Source organism: Pongo abelii, chromosome 19, assembly GCF_028885655.2.
Source record: "Pongo abelii isolate AG06213 chromosome 19, NHGRI_mPonAbe1-v2.0_pri, whole genome shotgun sequence".
In the NCBI taxonomy this organism is placed as follows: Eukaryota; Metazoa; Chordata; class Mammalia; order Primates; family Hominidae; genus Pongo; species Pongo abelii.
Window position 1 is genome coordinate 12,942,971 of NC_072004.2, and position 17,940 is coordinate 12,960,910.

Below are 17,940 nucleotides of genomic sequence, written 5' to 3' on the forward strand. Positions count from 1 at the left end.
AGTTAAAGGAGCAAAGATGAATGCAAGCTATCTTAAGATATTGGGGATTTGTGGTAAAGACAGGTAGGTGTTGGTGGACACCTGGGAGAAGCTGACCTACATGGGTGCTGGGGGAGGCAGAAGTGTCCTTGAGCAAGTCCGCAGGAAGGAGAGACATGGAGCATATTCTCTCCAGTGCTCCCCCATTCCCGAGCCCCAGCTGTGTTCCACGTCTGCCTCTCGCTTTTCTTGCTACCACCCGAGCTTCCACTTCCGGCGCACTGCAGATCCTTCTCCACGCCTGGCTCCTGCTGCTTCACACTCTGCTTCTTTACCGCTTTGTCTTGCCAGCACCCATCCCGGCCCTGCTGCCTTTCCTCCCAGCTTCTTAGGAGGCAGATTTTCAGCATCAGCACCTACTGCCATCTGCCTGGTTATTTCTGTTTTCCTGTTAAAAATCCCCAGAATGATGGGATGGCAGTTCCTCAAACAATTAAACACAGAATTACTATAGGATCCAGAAATTCCACTTCTGGGTATGTACCTAAAAGAATCGAAAGCAGGGACTTAATATTTGCACACTCGTATTCGTAGCAGCAGTGTTCATAGTAGGTAAAAGGTGAGAAACCAAATGTCCATCTACAGATAAGTGGATAAACGAAATGTGGTATGTTCATGTAATGGATGCCATTCTGATTCTTGTCATCACGTGGATGAACCTTGAGGACGTTATGCTACGTGAAGGAAGCCGAAGAAACACAAAAGGACAAATGCAATACATGATTCCACTTATATGAAGTACCTGGAGTGGTCAAACTCACAGAGAAACAAAATGGGATGGTGGTTGCTAGGGCTAGGGGATGGTTGCCAGGGGCTAGGGGACAGAAGATTATTGTTTTTCGTTTTGTTTTGTTTTTCTTGAGACAGAGTCTCACTTTGTCTCCCAGGCTGGAGTCCAATGGTGCAGTCTCGGCCCACTGCAACCCCCACCACCCGGGGTTCGAGTGATTCTCCTGCCTCAGCCTCCTGAGTAGCTAGGACTATGGGTGTGCGCCACCATGCCTGGCTAATTTTTGTGTTTTTTTTTTAGTAGAGACGGGATTTCACCATGTTGGCCAGGCTGGTCTCAAACTCCTGGCCACAGGTGATCCGCTTGCCTCGGCCTCCCAAAGTCCTGAGATTACAGGCATGAGCCACAGTGCCTGGCCGAGATTATTGTTTAATGGGGACAAGGTTTAGCTAGGGAAGATGAAAACATTCAGGAAATGGATGGTGGTGATAGTTTCATAACACTGTGAATGTACTTAATGCCACCGAATTGTACATCTAAAAATGGCTAAAGTAGTAAATTGTATGTATATTACAAATCAGATCCCAAGAGTGGGAATTGGATGGTTTCAACTTATGGCATGTTGCTGACCACAGCCCTAGGCCTCTGGCCAGCCCATGGGTTGGCCTAAGCTCTCAGCTTAGGTCCCACATCCTGGTCCAGACCCGTGTGGCCTCTTGGAGGGTGGGGCATGGCCAGGAGAGGCCATGGGTGGAGTTGTCACAGTGACAGCTAAGTGATTACATGGTAGGACATGAGTCTGCTGGACTTTCTACCGGGCTGACGAAGGTGAGCAGAAAATCCCGAATGAGTCGCTTCACTATGATCCAAGCAAAATGGGGTTAGGACCACAGCCTATTGTAACTGACAGGCCAGAGAAAACATGTCCTCTCAGGGTCCTGGGGCCTCTTGTCAGGGCCTGGCACATTTTTAGTGTGGTTTGCCAGAGCTGTGTTTTTAAATTTGCAAGTAGCTTCTTCACTGTATTTGTTTTATTTCTATATAGCTTCTTTGTTGGCTCTTTTTATAAAATAACTTTATTAAGCTATGATTTTCATACCATTGAACCTTTTTAACATGTGCAATGTAATAGTTTTTAGTGTGTTCATATAGTTTTGCAACTATTACTGGTGTCTCATTTTAGAACATTTCCCTTACCCCAAAAAAGAAATCTCCTTCCCATAAGCACTCCTTATTTTCCCCAACCATGCCCCTAAGCAACCACTAATGTACTTTCTGGCTCCATAGATTTGCCTATTCTAGACATTTCATAGAAATGGAATACTATAATATGTGGCATTTTGTGTCTGGCTTCTTTCACGTAGCATAATGTTTTCAGGTGTATCCATGTTGCAGGATGTGCCAATACTTCATTCCTTTTTATGGTTGAATAATATTTCATTGTATGGACATACCACATTTAATTTATCGGTTCATCCCTTTATGGACATTTGGGTCATTTCCACCTTTTGGCTATTATTAATAATTATGATTCCATGAACATTCGTGTACAAATTTGTGTGTGGACAGCTTTCTTTTGGGTATTATCCCTAGGAATAGAATCGCTGGATCATATACTAAGTCTGTGTTGGACTTTTTCTTTATTAGATCTTTCCAGAGCACCCAACTGAGGGTAACTCCGGGAAACACCACCCCTAGCATGTAGATATTCCTGCCAAAGGTACTTAGACATACTGTTTGTCACTCCTGCACACAGGGAAGATGGCAAGAAGTAATGGGGTTTGTAAAAAGCGAGGCACTTCAGGTCATTATATACTGAGTCAGAAGGAAAGATGGAGACTTTCTGGCCAGTGTTAGTTGAAGCAGATGTTGACACCTGACCCAGTGAGATCTGAGCCTGTCTGTTTTTGGAAAGAGGATGCAGAATTTCCATTTCCTGACACGCGACACATGTTCATTACATTGCAGGTGCATGAGTCTCCTAGACAGTGAGATATGTGACATGAGAGAAGCTTCTGTCCAGTCCCCGCGGTGACATGGCTGGTGTTGAGCCTTGGTTAAACCTGGCCCTTCTAATTTTCTTTTAGATACTTGATCAAATTTTTATCCAAGCTGTCAGAATATCAAGATGTAAACAAGATGACTCCCAGTAACATGGCAATTGTTTTAGGACCCAACCTCCTATGGCCACAAGCAGAAGGGTAAGTACAGGGCAGAAAAGCGATGTGGGTGATCAGGTGGGACTGCAGGGCCTGAGCAGGGTGGGCAGGACAGCAGGGGCCTAGCTGAGCACCAGCCTCTTGTATTTTCCAAACCCTATTTCTGTGTTGGCCTGCTCCTCTTTTAGGCTGAGGAGGAGGCACAGAATTCTGCAGATCTTTCTGTTTGTTGATGGTCCCAGAGCTACAGGTCTGAAGTCAGGGTCTTCTCTGAGCTAATTAAGTCAGCACTGGGATGAGGGGGAAGGAGGGTGTAGGACATGGTGGCACAGGTCAGGCAAGCTCTTAGACTTTGTCATAAGAGGGCGCATCCCAGCCTCAGGATTCGGAGGCATAGAGGGCTGTCTCCAGAGACAGCAGAGTTGGAAAGAGGATGAGAATCACAGGGATCGGAGGGAGGAGAATCACACCTCACATTGAAAGTGGCTTTGTAGGGATTGTTCATGTGCCCTGGGGTTATCCCCATTCTGCAGATGGAAAAAGAGAAGTTCAGAAAGGTGAAGTGTCCCTCCCAAGAGAAAGTCTGCTCTCAAACCTCTGCCTGCAGGGTTCGTTCCAGTCCAGGGCCCCTTCCTCAAACCCTGCCTCAGCTACTAACTCCACCCTGTTCGCCTCTGCTCTCTGCTTACAGGAACATTACAGAGATGATGACCACAGTGTCGCTGCAAATTGTTGGGATCATTGAACCTATCATCCAGCATGCAGACTGGTTCTTCCCTGGGGGTACGTGACAGCACCTAGGTGTGGGGGCAAGAGGCAGGGAACAGGAGTATCACTGCGAGTTCTGAGCCTTTGAAGCCAAGTACCACTGCCCACGGGCTTTGTTTTTTTTGATTCCCCTGTAAACACACAGACACACACACACGCATGCAGACGTGCACAAAGGCACACACGTATCGGGGTGGAGTCATGGCAGCTTCCTGTTCTGTAATCTCTATATTTTTTGAGACGGAGTTTTGCTCTTGTTGCCCAGGCTGGAGCGCAATGGTGCGATCCGGCTCATCGCAACCTCCACCTCCCAGGTTCAAGCAATTCTCCTGCCTCACCCCCCACCCCCTGAGTAGCTGGGATTATAGGCATGCGCCACCATGCCGGACTAATTTTGTATTTTTAGTAGAGACAGGGTTTCTCCATGTCTCTCAGGCTGGTCTTGAACTCCTGACCTCAGGTGATCTGCCTGCCTCATCCTCCCAAAGTGCTGGGATTACAGGCGTGAGCCACTGTGCCCGGCCTGTAATCTCTATTTCAAGGGACACTCTGGCCTGAAGGTGTCCACTGTCTGTACTAACCATGTCCGTGGATTTTACTGGTCTAATATCCATACCATGGTTTCTTCAAATCTGCAGATCTTAGAATGCTTGTGCAGGAAGGAAAGATCCTGTGCCCCAAATCCTTCACTTTGTAGATGCAGAGAGGGAGACAGGGTCCTGAGATGGATGGGGACTTTTATTCAGGACTTACAGATCACCTGGGTGCCTTACAGACCCCCCTTTTGCTACCCTAGGTTGTGCCCTTTGAGTTGTCCCTCAGCATGTGAAGGTGGGGCTCAATCTCAAAGGCAATGAGATTCTTTTTTTTAATGCCTGCTTCAAAATTAGGCTCTGAAGGCAGCTTCCTAAGAGGGAGTTTCAGAGATGTTCTGAGCCACAGAAGCCTCACTCCATAAGTAGATGACTCTCAATGGTGACAGCTTTGAAGAGATAGCAGTTGTTATACTAAATTCGGCATCTGCTTAAAAACATAATAATTGGTACTGTACCGTATGTTTGGTAGACATTAAGGGAATGCTTTTTGCCGTGCTGCAACAGCTGTTAAGGCATGTGAGGATAGGTTAGTAATTCTATGCTCTGCCCATTAGAGGTAATCAATTAATGCTGTTCTAACATTGAAGAAGTTTGATTGTCTTTCTTTTGCTTCATGTGTTTTAAGGTCTGAACTGCTGACTCCCTAAGAGTTGCGTTGATAACAGAGTTGGGTGGGTGTGGGAAGTCAAGATAGGTAGGAGTTAAGGCAGTAATCCTATAGGTTCTGCGGCTGAGCTAATTCATTACCACTGCAGACAGACAGAATCATGCAGAGCTAATTTATTCTCATTGACTAGGAAAGGATGGGATAAGTACTTCTGTGTATCTCTTTGACAGCCAAAAAACAACTTTAATGAAATCTCTATTTCTAATATCTTGAATTTATTCTCTATGGTTTTCCAGAAAGGCAGTGTCATCATCTATAAATATTAATATTGCCTCTTATTTTATTTTCTTGACTAATTCCATTGGCTAGCGTTTCTCAAATGGTGTTAAGTAATGGTAGTGATAGTGAGCATTGCCATTTCTCCTGATTTGATTAGGACAGCTGTCGGCTTTCAGTCTTAAGCATGAGGTTTTAGAAAGATGATTTTATATATTTCAGAAAGTATCCATCCGTTTCTGTTTTTACAAAGTTTTTTTTTTTGTTTTTTTTTTTTCACAAATTGACATTGCTTTATTAAATGCCTATATAGGTGATCACATGTGTTCCCCTTTTTGGCCTGTTAATGTGATGCATTATATTAATAAGGTGAACCATGGGATGAAATTTTCTAGGGATGACATACGAGGGAGTGGGTGTCTGGACTCATTCCTCCCCTGCCCAGGAAGGGTGTGGCAGACCAAGAGTTCACGTGTACCAATTCTTTCTTCCCCCGCAGAGATAGAGTTCAACATTACTGGCAATTATGGGAGTCCAGTACACGTGAACCATAATGCCAACTACAGCTCAATGCCCTCCCCAGACATGGACCCTGCTGACCGGCGCCAGCCCGAGCAGGCCCGCCGGCCCCTCAGCGTCGCCACGGATAATATGATGCTGGAGTTTTACAAAAAGGATGGGTATGAACTGGTGTCTCTTTCTCAGCACTGGGGATTAGGGGAGGTGGTGGGGGTGGATGGGTGACACATAAGAAAAATACAGTTATGGGAAGGCTGCACTGACTCTCAGCAGTTTAGGTGACTTGTAGCAATTAAACTGTATCTGCTGTGTCTGGGATGAGTTTCTTTGGCTTGCCGCCCTTTAGACCAGAGGTCAGTGTAGCCTTCTTAGCTGACACAGTTGTGATCAGTATTAATTAGTTCTCATCAAAAGAAAGAAAAAGTAGTCACTGAGGGGAATTAAAAAAGAATACCTACGCACTTTATTTGGAATCAAAACGTATACATGTAGATCAATTCCAGAATTTGTAGTGGCTTTACTTTGACTATAAATCGGCTCATTTGCATTCTTCAGAAGCATCCTGGCACAAACAATACCTTTAATGTACAGTTTAACATTCCCAGTTTCGGCCTAAAACTTGAAACAGCCTAAGCGTAAAATCCTTCTAGGTTTTTAAGATGTTTTCCTATCTTTTATTATTAACATCCATAACTACTTCAATGCAGTTATTAAGAGTCTTGTAAGTACATTCAATTTAGTTTGCACAGGAACAACCCTGTCCACACTCATGTTAAATTAGTTCATATAATATTGAACTACATAATGATTCCCATAGCAAGTAAGATGGGCATAAACAGGTTTCATAACAAGCACAGCTGACTCACGGTGAGCACCAGCTCAGCCATGGCAACCAGAGGACGTGGACTAATGAGCGTGTTCAGCAAGCTGCAGGCATCCACGAATACCTCTTACAGGAGGGGATCGTGTTGGTTGTTCAGGCAAGTCAGTTCAGTAAACTTTGGTTAGAAATTAAAAATTACTACTGTAAAATAAAATGTAGCAACTGCTCCTTTAGGATAGATGAGAGCATAAAGCATTGAATGGGAATATCGGAAATGCAGACAACAGGAAGTAACCTAGCTAGAACCTTCCCCTTTCCTGACAGACCACTGGGCAGCCAGAAAGATATGCTTGAAAGGCCCATGGCCTAAAGCGACGCAGGAGGGAAGGTTGAAAATCCAAGAACTGTTAGAGGTGTGTGAATCTTACTTTTCACCCCGCTTCTTTCTGAATGGGAGTTGGTATTGGAGAACTAAAGTTGGCAGAGGAGACCCTAGGCTTGTTTCCTGGGATGATGGTCAAGCCTTCACAACGGCCAATATCTCTTCTTTGTCACTTCACCTATCAGAGACAATTTGTATGTGGCAGATGGGAGTTGTTTGTGTGCGCTATGCTGGTGTTTATTGTTCTCCACTTAGTGGAGAAAGAAAAAAAAAGGAAATTCTTAGAAATTCAAATGAGTATGAAAAAATGTCTTTCTTTTTTGTTTTGTTTTGTTTTAAGACAGAGTCTCAGCTGGGCGTGGTGGCTCACGCCTGTAATCCCAGCACTGAGAGGCTGAGGTGGGTGGATCACAAAGTCAGGTGTTCGAGACCAGCCTGACCAACGTGGTGAAACCCCGTCTCTACTAAAAATACAAAAATTAGCTGGGCTTGGTGGCACGCACTTGTAATCCCAGCTACTCAGGAGGCTGAGGCAGGAGAATCACTTGAACTTGGGAGGTGGAGGTTGCAGTGAGCCGAGATCATGCCATTGCATTCCAGCCTGGGCTACAGAGCAAGACTCCATCTCGAAAAAAAAAAAAAAAAAAGGAAAAAAAAAGAGAGTCTGGCTCTGTCGCCCAGGCTGGAGTGTAGTGGTACAATCTTGGCTCACTGCAACCTCCATATCCTGGTTTCAAGTAATAATTCTCTTGCCTCAGCCTCCCGAGTAGCTGGGATTACAGGCGGGAGCCACTATGCCTGGCTAATTTTTGTATTTTTAGTAGAGATGGGGTTTTGCCATGTTGGCCAGGCTGGTCTCGAACTCCTGACCTCAAGTGTTCCTCCCGCCTTGGCCTCCCAAAGTACTGGGATTACAGGTGTGAGCCACTGTGCCTGGCCTCAGAAAAAATTTCTTTAATCTATAAAAAGGAACATAGAATCTGAGAGTCAGAGACAGAGAAAACTAGACAGTGCATTGGAACTTGTTTTTATATCTTATTAATTCAGTTCCTTTGTGAAATCTCTGTAAGCTGAAGGGATGCTCTTGAGGGTAAATTCTGGTCCTGGCTGGGTGATACAGCACTCCCGATATTCTGTCCCAGGTGTTTCTGTCTTCAAAGTGTGCCCCTCCATCCCTCCTCCATCCTCTCTGCCAGATCTGGTTTGATTCCAGTGCCTCCTGGGTGCACTCCAAATGGCCTCTGAGAGAGAGTTACCACTGCAGATGCACTGGAGCACTCAGAGTTCACTGGCCCACTATCCGCAGGCAGATGCAGAAGCTTGAGCAATATCTTAAGCAGATACATTATCTCTGATAAAGCTCTCCTGCTTAAGAATTTTTTAAATGATATGTCCACTCTGTATACTATTCTTATTTAAAGTTGAAACTGCCACCATCTACTTTAAGAGTATAGGAAATTTATTACATAATTTATTGTTGTACATAAAATAAAATGTATGTTTCAAAATGGGTATTAAATGTTAAATTCAGGCCGGGCGTGGTGGCTCACACCTGTAATCCCAGCACTTTGGGAGGCCGAAGCAGGTGGATCACCTGAGCTCGGGAGTTCGAGACCAGCCTGACCAACATGCAGAAACCCCGTCTCTACTAAAAATACAAAATTAGCCTGGTATGATGGCGCATGCCTGTAATCCCAGCTACTCGGAAGGCTGAGGCAGGAAAATTGCTTGAACCCGGGAGGTGGAGGTTGCGGTGAGCCAAGATCGTGCCATTGCATGACAGCCTGGGCAACAAGAGCAAAACTCTGTCTCCAAAAAAAAAAAAAAGTTAAATTCAATGAAGGTCTTACCGGTTTAGGGTGGCTCTCCCTAAGTTGTCTGAGGTAGAGCATCTGGGCGTACGTTTTAAAGAATTGTAGTGAATTGTAGAAGATCAGTTCTTACCTGACCTTAAAGAGTGGGTGTTTTTGGGGAGACGAAAGACATTTGCATCTCTTGAGTCCCTATGTTATCTTAGTAACATTAGAGCAGTTCTCTATATTGGCCCCATTTCTGATCTTTTGAAATCTATGAGATGCATTTTAAAGTCTTCACACTGCTCATTGAAACCCTGACAAATTAAAGCTCATGTTATTGAAGGTTTTTGGCCAAGTTAAAAAAATATATATATGAATTATATATCAATAAAGCAGATACTTATTTAAAAAGAAGAAAATTGGGGGGCAGAAAAACTGGGTAAAATTGCAAAGAAATGGTAAGTTACCAATCTGTGTCACTGACACTTTCCTAGGCTGATGACTGTTATGTCTTAGATGTCATACAAAGCTTCTTACTCCCCTCACAACTCTGGGCTTTGGTCCTGATGCCTTTCTGATTCAAAATAATGCAGGAAGCTGGGTTTCTTTAGCAGGGCTTGGAGTCCAGTTCAGGAGCTTACATATACATTTTTCATCATTGTGGTAGGTAAAATAATGCCCATCTACCAAAGAAAAATAGATCTAAAGCCCTGGAAACTATCCATATTTCCTTATTTTAGAAAAAGGTCTTTGAATATGTGATTAAAATAAGGATCTTGAAATAAGGAGATTGATTATTTTGGATTATCAAGGTGGGCTCTACATGACGTCATGTGCATCCTTATTAAGAGGGAGGCAGAGAGAGATTTTACTACACACACAGAGGAAATGTGAAGATGGAACAGAGAGAAATTTGAAGAGATGGCCACAAGCCAGAGATTGCCAACGAACACCAGAAGCTAGAAGAGAGAGCAAAGCCTTGCTCCCTCCTTGATTTTCACCTGGTAGTACCAATTCTAATTTATTTAGAAAATCAATTTCTGGGCCGGGCATGGTGGCTCATGCCTGTAAGCCCAGCACTTTGGGTGGCCGAGGTGGGTGGATCACCTGAGGCCGAGAGTTCACGACCAGCCTGACCAACATGGAGAAACCCTGTCTCTATTAAAAATACAAAATTAGCCAGGCATCGTGGCACATGCCTGTAATCCCAGCTACTTGGGAGGCTGAGGCAGGATAATCACTTGAACCCAGGGAGGCGGAGGTTGCAGTGAGCCGAGATAGTGCCATTGCACTCCAGCCTGGGCAACAGGAGTGAAACGCCATCTCAAAAAAAAAAAAAAAGAAGAAATTTCTGTTGTTTACCAACCTTGTAGTTGGTACTTGTGACAGCAGCCACAGGAAGCCAATACAATCATCCACTGCAGCTCCACACCAAGAGCTTTGGTAAAGATGGCAGCAGATGCTTTGCTTGTCCTCCCAGGGAGTGTTGGAATCTGAGTGCCCTCCCTTCGAGTCTGAGTTGCTCTAGTGAGTTACTTGACCTAGTAGGATGTGGCAGAGGTGATGTTCTGGGACATCTGAGTGCAGGTCAGAAGAAGCCTTGTAGATTCTTCCTGGGTCTCTGGGGACAGTCACTCTTGGAGCCCAGTACCATCCTACATGGAAATCCAAGCAGCTCCTTGGAGAGAAATGGAAGTCCCCAGCCCTCAAGCCCAGCTGAGCACTGTCCTGACAGCCAGCACAGCTCCAAGCTCTGAGAACGAGTCATTCTGGAATCTTCAGCCCAAGTCAGACCACCTCTGCCAATGCTGTGTTTGCAGACAGGCCAGCCTTGCACCAATGTTGTGTGTGCAGACAGGCTGGCCTTGCACCAATGCTGTGTGTGCAGACAGGCTGGCCTTGCACCAGTGCTGTGTGTGCAGACAGACCGGCCTTGCACCAATGCTGTGTTTACAGACAGGCTGGCCTTGCACCAATGCTGTGTGTGTAGACAGGTCGGCCTTGCATCAGTGCTGTGGGTTCAGACAGACCGGCCTTGCACCAGTGCTGTGTGAGCAGACAGGCCGGCCATGCACCAATGCTGTGTGAACAGACAGGTCGGCCATGCACCAGTGCTGTTGTGAACAGACAGGCCGGCCTTGTGCCAATGCTGTGTGTGCAGACAGGCCGGCCTTGCCAAGCCCTGCCAGAACTCTAGATTGGTGACCCAGATAACCATGCTAAGTTTTAGGGTAGTTTGTTACATAACAAAGAGCCAGAACAAGCTTGAAAAAAAAAAATCCTTCAACCCCATCACCTGTCCCAAATCTCCCCCATCTGATTTAAATGGCCTGGCCTGGGATAAGTATGTGATTCTAATGTGCTGGGGTTGGGAACCACTGAATAATTTTGCCACTCTGAATAAAGAATTTGGCAATGCTACATTTTTTTTTAAATTTATCAAAACTTTCCTACTTTAGCCATTGAGTATTGGTGTGATATATAGGGTGTCCTAACTCTGCCAGCACTCTGAGCAACAAAGTATTAAATAAATCACACTATTGTTTTCTGTACTTTTTAAGCTCCTTCTTAGAAAGTTTTGGGTGCAGATTATGTTTTTAGTGTCTTTTTTGTTTGAGTTGTTTTATTGTTTTATAGAATAGTGAAATTTGTGTCTTAGGTCATTAGTCCTAAATAATAAATGAAAGTAACTCTACAGTCCCTTCTATTTTTCTGACAGTGCCAGACTTCCTGGTCAAATCAATCTTTTTTTTCTACTGCCTTCAAAAGAGTTTGCCGAAGTGTCTATCTACACTCTTGCTGGTTGGTCAGGGAGCAGGCATGGAGCCAGCATTGGGCTTTGGACTCCAAGCATTTGTCAGATGCCTCCACTGGCTGCATCCCCGACTGAGCCTGGACAAGCTGGGCCAGGACTGTTGAGGGACCTGTGGAGAAGCCCAGAGGCAAGAATAGAAGCGACAGTCCAGGTGCAGTGGCTCATGCCTGTAATCCCTGCACTTTGGGAGGCCAAGGTGGGCGGATCACTTGAGGTCAGGAGTTCTAGACCAGTCTGGCCAACATGGTGAAACCTCGTCTCTACTAAAAATACCAAAGAAATTAGCTGGGCATGGTGGCAGACGCTTATAATCCCAGTTACTCGGGAGGCTGAGGCAGGAGAATTGCTTGAACCCAGGAGGCAGAGGAGGTTGCAGTGAGCCAAGGTCGCACCGCTGCAGTCCAGCCTGGGCGACAGAGTGAGACTCCGTCTCAAAAAAAACAGAATAGAAGCGACATGGGTAATGTGACCTCCTTCCTAGCATCATGTCCCTCCCTTGCCGATAGCTATCAGATAGCTGCCATCTTCCCCTTCTCTCCTCTCTGTCTCCACGCCCTGCAAGATGCCTATCTGAGACTTCAGTAGACCACTGCCCACTCCCTACCTCTGTGTTTCCTCAGTACCTTCCTCCCTACTGCCTCTTTTCTTTCTTCTGGCTCTGGCCCCTGCTCCCTGCACTTGCCCTGCTGGCTTGTCCATCTGTTCTGTTGCCCCTGCTTAGTTCTAGCCTCTCGTAGCCTAAAACCCACGGATGGTAAGACCCTGACAGCATCTATGAAGCTGCCCCACAGACCCCATCAAAACCTCCTTGGATCCCTATGGGCCGGCGATCTGCCACGGAGATCCAGCTACCTCAGGCCTTGATTCTCAGAAGACCAACATACAGCTCCTCTTTGCAGGCCTGAAACCTGATGCACCTACTGCCATTATACTTGCTCCACCGTGGTCTGATCCTCAGGGGTTCTCTACCAGAGCCAGTTGACAGCAACCCAAATGGTCTATGGGATATTTAGATCAGGGCCAGCAGCCTCCCTTGAGCTGTGTTTAGTGGGTGACCCATTCTCAGCCTGTGCTTGACAGCTGCACTGCAAAGGGCTTGTCCCACCCATCCACATGGGTGGGACTTTAATCTAGATGTTCAATAATTTGGAAAAGGCACACTTGATTGAGAGGGTTCTAGAATAATTTGAACTGTGCCCTATGGTATACCAGTTTCCACTGGTGGTTGGTTATATTATGAGTGGGGAGGAGGGTGGACTCTGATGTCTAATAAGTTCCTGAAGCACATGCTCAACACATTGAAACCAGTTTCTTTAGTGTATGACTTCATAGAGTCTTTAACATGCTGTTACAAGCCACAGACTTCCACAGCATGCATCATTTCCCAAATTTAGTACATCACAACACCTGAGATAAACTGAACCAGTGCCCCAAGGGACTTGTTTTTGTAATTGCAGACGTGGATGTCCTCTGTAGATCCTGCGGTGGAGGGATGAACAGCACATTAAAATCCCTGAGGCCGGGTGCAGTGACTCACACCTGTAATCCCAGCACTATGGGAGGCTGAGGCAGGAGGATTGCTTGAAGCCAGGAGTTCAAGACCAATCTGAGCAACACAGCAAGACATCATCTATACAAACAATTTTTAAAAATTAGCCAGGCATGGTGGCATGCACCTATAGTCCCAGCTTAGTCAGAAGGCTGAGACGGGTGAACCCCTTGAGCTTGGGAGGTGGAGGCTGCAGAGAGCTGTGATAGTGTCACTGCACTCCAGCATGGGTGACATAGTGACACGCTGTCTCAAAAAAAGAAAAAAAAAATCCCTGAAAGAGATTATGTCATGGATAAGTGATGTAATCATTTTACTTCAGAGCTGGAACCTATGATAAGACAAACTTACCTAGAAAGTCATCTGCGTATGGATGGAAAATGTGACTCCTATTTTGGTTTAGGGCTGTCTACATGGAGAGGGATGTTTTTGGTCCAGGCCCCTTATCAGCCTCCTCCCCGGAACTTAGACGTTGTTGGATGCTGGGACTAAGTCTGAAATGTTGTCAGAGGACTTGGCCTTTATATATACTGGAGAGGTTAAGGTACTTCGTTGCTACTTACTGAAGAGAGGAGTTACTCCTAGAAAAGCTGGAAAATACTGAATTCAGGCCTTACTGGGTGCGTGTAGGCCAGGCTAAGTCTTAAGAGCTTTGGGTCCCCTTTTCACTCACCTTCGCAGTCCAGGACACCATCTGCTGACCCTGTGGTTCCCTGCCACAGTTCATCTTACAGTCCCCGAATGTGCATGCCTACAATGGGTGTTTGGGAAGCTTCTGTGGATATTTGCGAAGCTACCAGGTTTCCCTGCCCTCTCTTTCTTGGCTGGCCTTTGCCAAATGTAACTGATCTCTAGAACAAAAACCAAAACCTTCCAAATCTCTATAGACTTGAACACTTCACAGCCATGTATTGGCTGACACCTCCTCTGGCTAGGATTCTTCCTGACCAGGAGTCAAAAACAGCACTGCAGATGTCTGATCTTCAGAGGTCTGTTCTGCTAACCCCAGACAACTCAGCTAGAATGGTCCACAGCAAAATTCTGCCTGGTGATAAGTGTATTCTACCTAGAGATACCTATTCTTCTTGGAGCTGGGATCTTCCAAATTTTGTATTTTTTTGGCTTATTTTCTCCTTTTTTTTTTCCTCTTCTTCCTTCTCCTCCTCCTTCCCCTGCCCCAACCCCAGCACCCTTCTTCCTTATTTTTTTTATTTTTATTTTTTTGCTGGGGCAGGTCTTTGTTTCTCTTTAATTTTTGTAAGATCTCCATCCGGGGTGTGTCAATGCCTGGACACTGGCCAGGGTTAAACTTCAGGGTGTGAATCAGAAGATCCTCGTTCACAACTCTTTTTGCTTTTTTTTTTTTTTTTTTTCCTGAGATAGATAGAGTCTTGCTCTGTTGCCCAGGCTGGTCTCAAACTCCTGGGCTCAATGATCATTCCACTTCAACCTCCTGAATAGCATGACCCATAACTTTTAGTGGGCAGATACTCAACAGAATATTGTACACTGTGGCTGCAATGTCTGGAACTGAATTTGTCCACGCTCCCGTCCTGCCTCAATTAGTCAACAAAGACAGGCTTATTCTGAACCCTACCATCATGGAGTGCCTGGGAAGGCATTTTTCTTACATGGTTTCCTTGCTTGCCCCATCACAATACCAGTGACCTTCTCACTTGGAGTAAAAGGAATGATCCATTTTCTAAGTTCAGGGGGCTTAGAAGTGAGCAGACAACATCTTCTACCGGTTTACCCTTAGCTGCTCTAGTTGATCGCTGAGCACCTCCTCACCAACACATCACTTCAGTGCTTCCCTCTTGAACCCTGAGCCGTCATTCCACTGGTCCTGGGCCTAATCCTCTCCCTGTGTGGTCTACCAGATTGCAGACTTTAAAAGAAGCATGCCATTTCGTCTCTAGCATCAAGGAGCCATTTATAGTTCTTCTCTTTCTACTTCTCCCTGCTTACACTGTGTGAAAATCATAACCCTATAAATAGCCCTGCATGCAGAGTCTGAGCATTGGAATTAGGCTCCCTCTGAGTTCAAATCCTGGTTACTGAAGTCTGAATGCCTCAGTTTCTTCATATGCAAAATGGGGAAATCATGGTAAGCACGGACTTGAATCATTCTGAGCACTAAATGAAATATTGCTTACAAAGTGTTCAGAACAAAGCTCAGCACATGGTAAATGTTAGCTGTTCTTAGCACAGGAACCAGATTTTTGAGTGACATCCTCATGTTTTTAAAGTGACAACATGGCGGGGCCCACTTTCCCACTGATGAAGCGTCCTGATCAAGCCCTTTCCTTGCCACCTCAGGTGCTTGAATGTTTTTATCTGTCTCCACCTTACCATGAGCAATTGAGCTAATTCTACAAGCATGAAATATACAAACACCAAGGGTTTAGTGACAAAGCACGAAATATCCTAACAGCCAAGGACAGCTGACAGTTGCAGGAGGCTCCCCAGGACGTGGAAAACCCTGTGTAAGCAGGAAGTGCTGTGACCATTCCAGGCTGAGCCTCCTGCACCCTAGTGTATTTTGTTTTCCAAAGAACCTTTCAGACAAGATGACCCTTCTGACTCCTGCCTCCTTTACTGCCCCAATGATCTGGGTTGGGCAGTAAGACTTAGAAGGGTTTGCAGGCATCCCCTCTTTATTTATTTGTTCCCTAAGCTTGGAATCATCTAAGTAGGCTGTTAGCATCCCCTATTCTGAGACCCAAATTGGCTCATCCAACTCAGCAGAGCCCTGCAAGACTAAGAAACCTAGGGAAATGGGACTGATAATAACCTCCAGTCTCCATTTTTTTTCCAGTCCCCATTTTTTGTTCCCTGTTCTGTTTCTTTTTCTTTTTTTTTTTTTTTTTGAGACAGAGTCTCACACTGTCGCCCAGGCTGGAGTGCGGTGGCGCCATCTCAGCTCACTGGCAAGCTCTGCCTCCCGGGTTCATGCCATTCTCCTGCCTCAGCCTCCTGAGTAGCTGTAATTACAGGCACCTGCCACCACGCCCGGCTAATTGTTTGTATTTTTAGTAGAGACAGGGTTTCACCGTGTTAGCCAGGATGATCTCGATCTCCTGACCTCGTGATCCGCCCACCTCGGCTTCCCAAAGTGTTGGGATTACAGGTGTGAGCCACTGCACCTGGCCTACCTGCTCTATTTCTATCAGAGAACTCACCCCAAAATCTTTTGATGTTTAGGGACACTGTTAGGAGGGGAAGAAATCTGATGGGAAACCCCATAAACCCAGGTGACATGAGCCAGATGGGGTCTTCTTGGCATCTCTATCATGCTGTGCCTGATTCCGCAGTAGAATATCCTTTTCCCCCCTTTATCAACATGTTTTAGACTTGTGTTCATTCTCTTTTCTTTCTCTGAGGAGATTTTTAAAAACAAGTCATATGCGCTTGGCACCTATAAGCACAAAGCATTATCATTGACACTACATCTTACTGATTTCTTAGTAAGAGCTAAGGGCTTTATGCCCACAGTTTCATTGGCTCCTTACAACAAATCGAAGGAAGAGAAGCATATTATTCCATTTTACAAAGGATGATCGGAGGATAATCAGATAGAACTCCTCCATATTATAGTTAGTCATTGGAAAATCTAGGATTCATACCCAAATTCTCTGCTTTCAAAGCCCTACTGTCCTGAGCTGGAGAGGCTGTGGAGTCACCACGTTATACCCAAAAAACACAAGCCAGATACTAGGCCTTTATATTCCCTCCATCAAGATGTTGTCTAATGCTCTGAATCTCCAGCATGTCCACATCATAAAACACCATTGGCTTAGCTAGCTAGACCCTACTACAACCCACTGTATGACCACTCAGCTTCTGCCACCAGGTCATGGTGCAAGGGCATGCTAAATATATCTTAGCACTCAATAATTGATAAACTATCTTCATGGAAATGCCGGAAACAGGAAGGGAGGTATTAGCTCCATTCTATGGATGAACAGAGAGCTCTACTGAGTCAGTGAATGGTTAACTGGGACTAGAGGCCAGGGTCATTCCAGAACCTATTGCATCATACCGTCTCATGAACAATACCCATGTGTGCATTATGATAAATCCTATGCAAATATAAGATGCTGGCAGGCAGGGAAGATTGTTCTTCAGTGGATCTACCTTGCCAAAGTGAGGACTTGTCACCTGACTCCCATCCTGTGCATCTCAATGATGAGCAGTGTCAACTCTGGATTCCCGGCCCTTGTCTTCTTACTCTGAGAGAGCGCCGTGGTCCAGCCTGGGTAACATGGCAAAACTCATCTCTAAAAAAATTATGAAAATTAGCCAGATGTGGTGGCATGTGCCTGTAGTCCAAGCTACTCAGGAGGCTGAGATGAGAAGATCACTTGAACCCGAGAAGTTGGGGCTGCAGTGAGCCATGATCATGCCACTGCACTCCAGCCTGGGCAACAGAGCAAGACCCTGTCTCAAAAAAAAAAAAAAAAAAAAGAGAAGAGAAAAGAAAAAAGAAAAAAGAAGCATTGGAGAGAATCACCTCAGGTTCCACTCTCCAGATTCTGTAGGCTACCTACCTCCTGCTTATTGATTTCTAAGCCCTTTGCTTCACATAGATTCTTGCTGGCCTCTGGCTTCTTGCTTTCACCTTGATTCAACTATAAAGGGATCTAAAAGCCAAATTGTTCTCAGTTTTCAGCAGAAGCCTGGGAAATCTTTGCCATTTAGATTGTCCTTAGGTATCCATGCAGGGACGTCTGCTGGAGTCAGATATGTTTTATTAATTTCACTTCTGTATTGCTCCTTCCTTAAGAAACAGCAGCAGTGCCTTGATTCTGGCTACTGTTTCTTTATGCAATAAAACAATGAACAGAAGCTTGTGAACTGCTGATATAACCTTCTAGTTGG

The 17,940-nt window shown here is 45.4% G+C and overlaps 1 protein-coding gene across 3 annotated transcripts in view; it reads left to right on the forward strand.

Annotated features, from left to right (window-relative positions):
- ARHGAP44 (Rho GTPase activating protein 44) overlaps positions 1-17,940 on the forward strand; it is a 207,132-nt gene that overhangs the window by 167,834 nt on the left and 21,358 nt on the right. For all 3 annotated transcript variants that reach the window (XM_054535471.2, XM_054535472.1, XM_054535474.2), the window contains 3 exons: positions 2,857-2,970; positions 3,620-3,711; positions 5,675-5,855. In XM_054535471.2, coding sequence (XP_054391446.1) covers positions 2,857-2,970; positions 3,620-3,711; positions 5,675-5,855 — 387 coding nt within the window. The remainder of the gene's footprint in view (positions 1-2,856; positions 2,971-3,619; positions 3,712-5,674; positions 5,856-17,940) is intronic.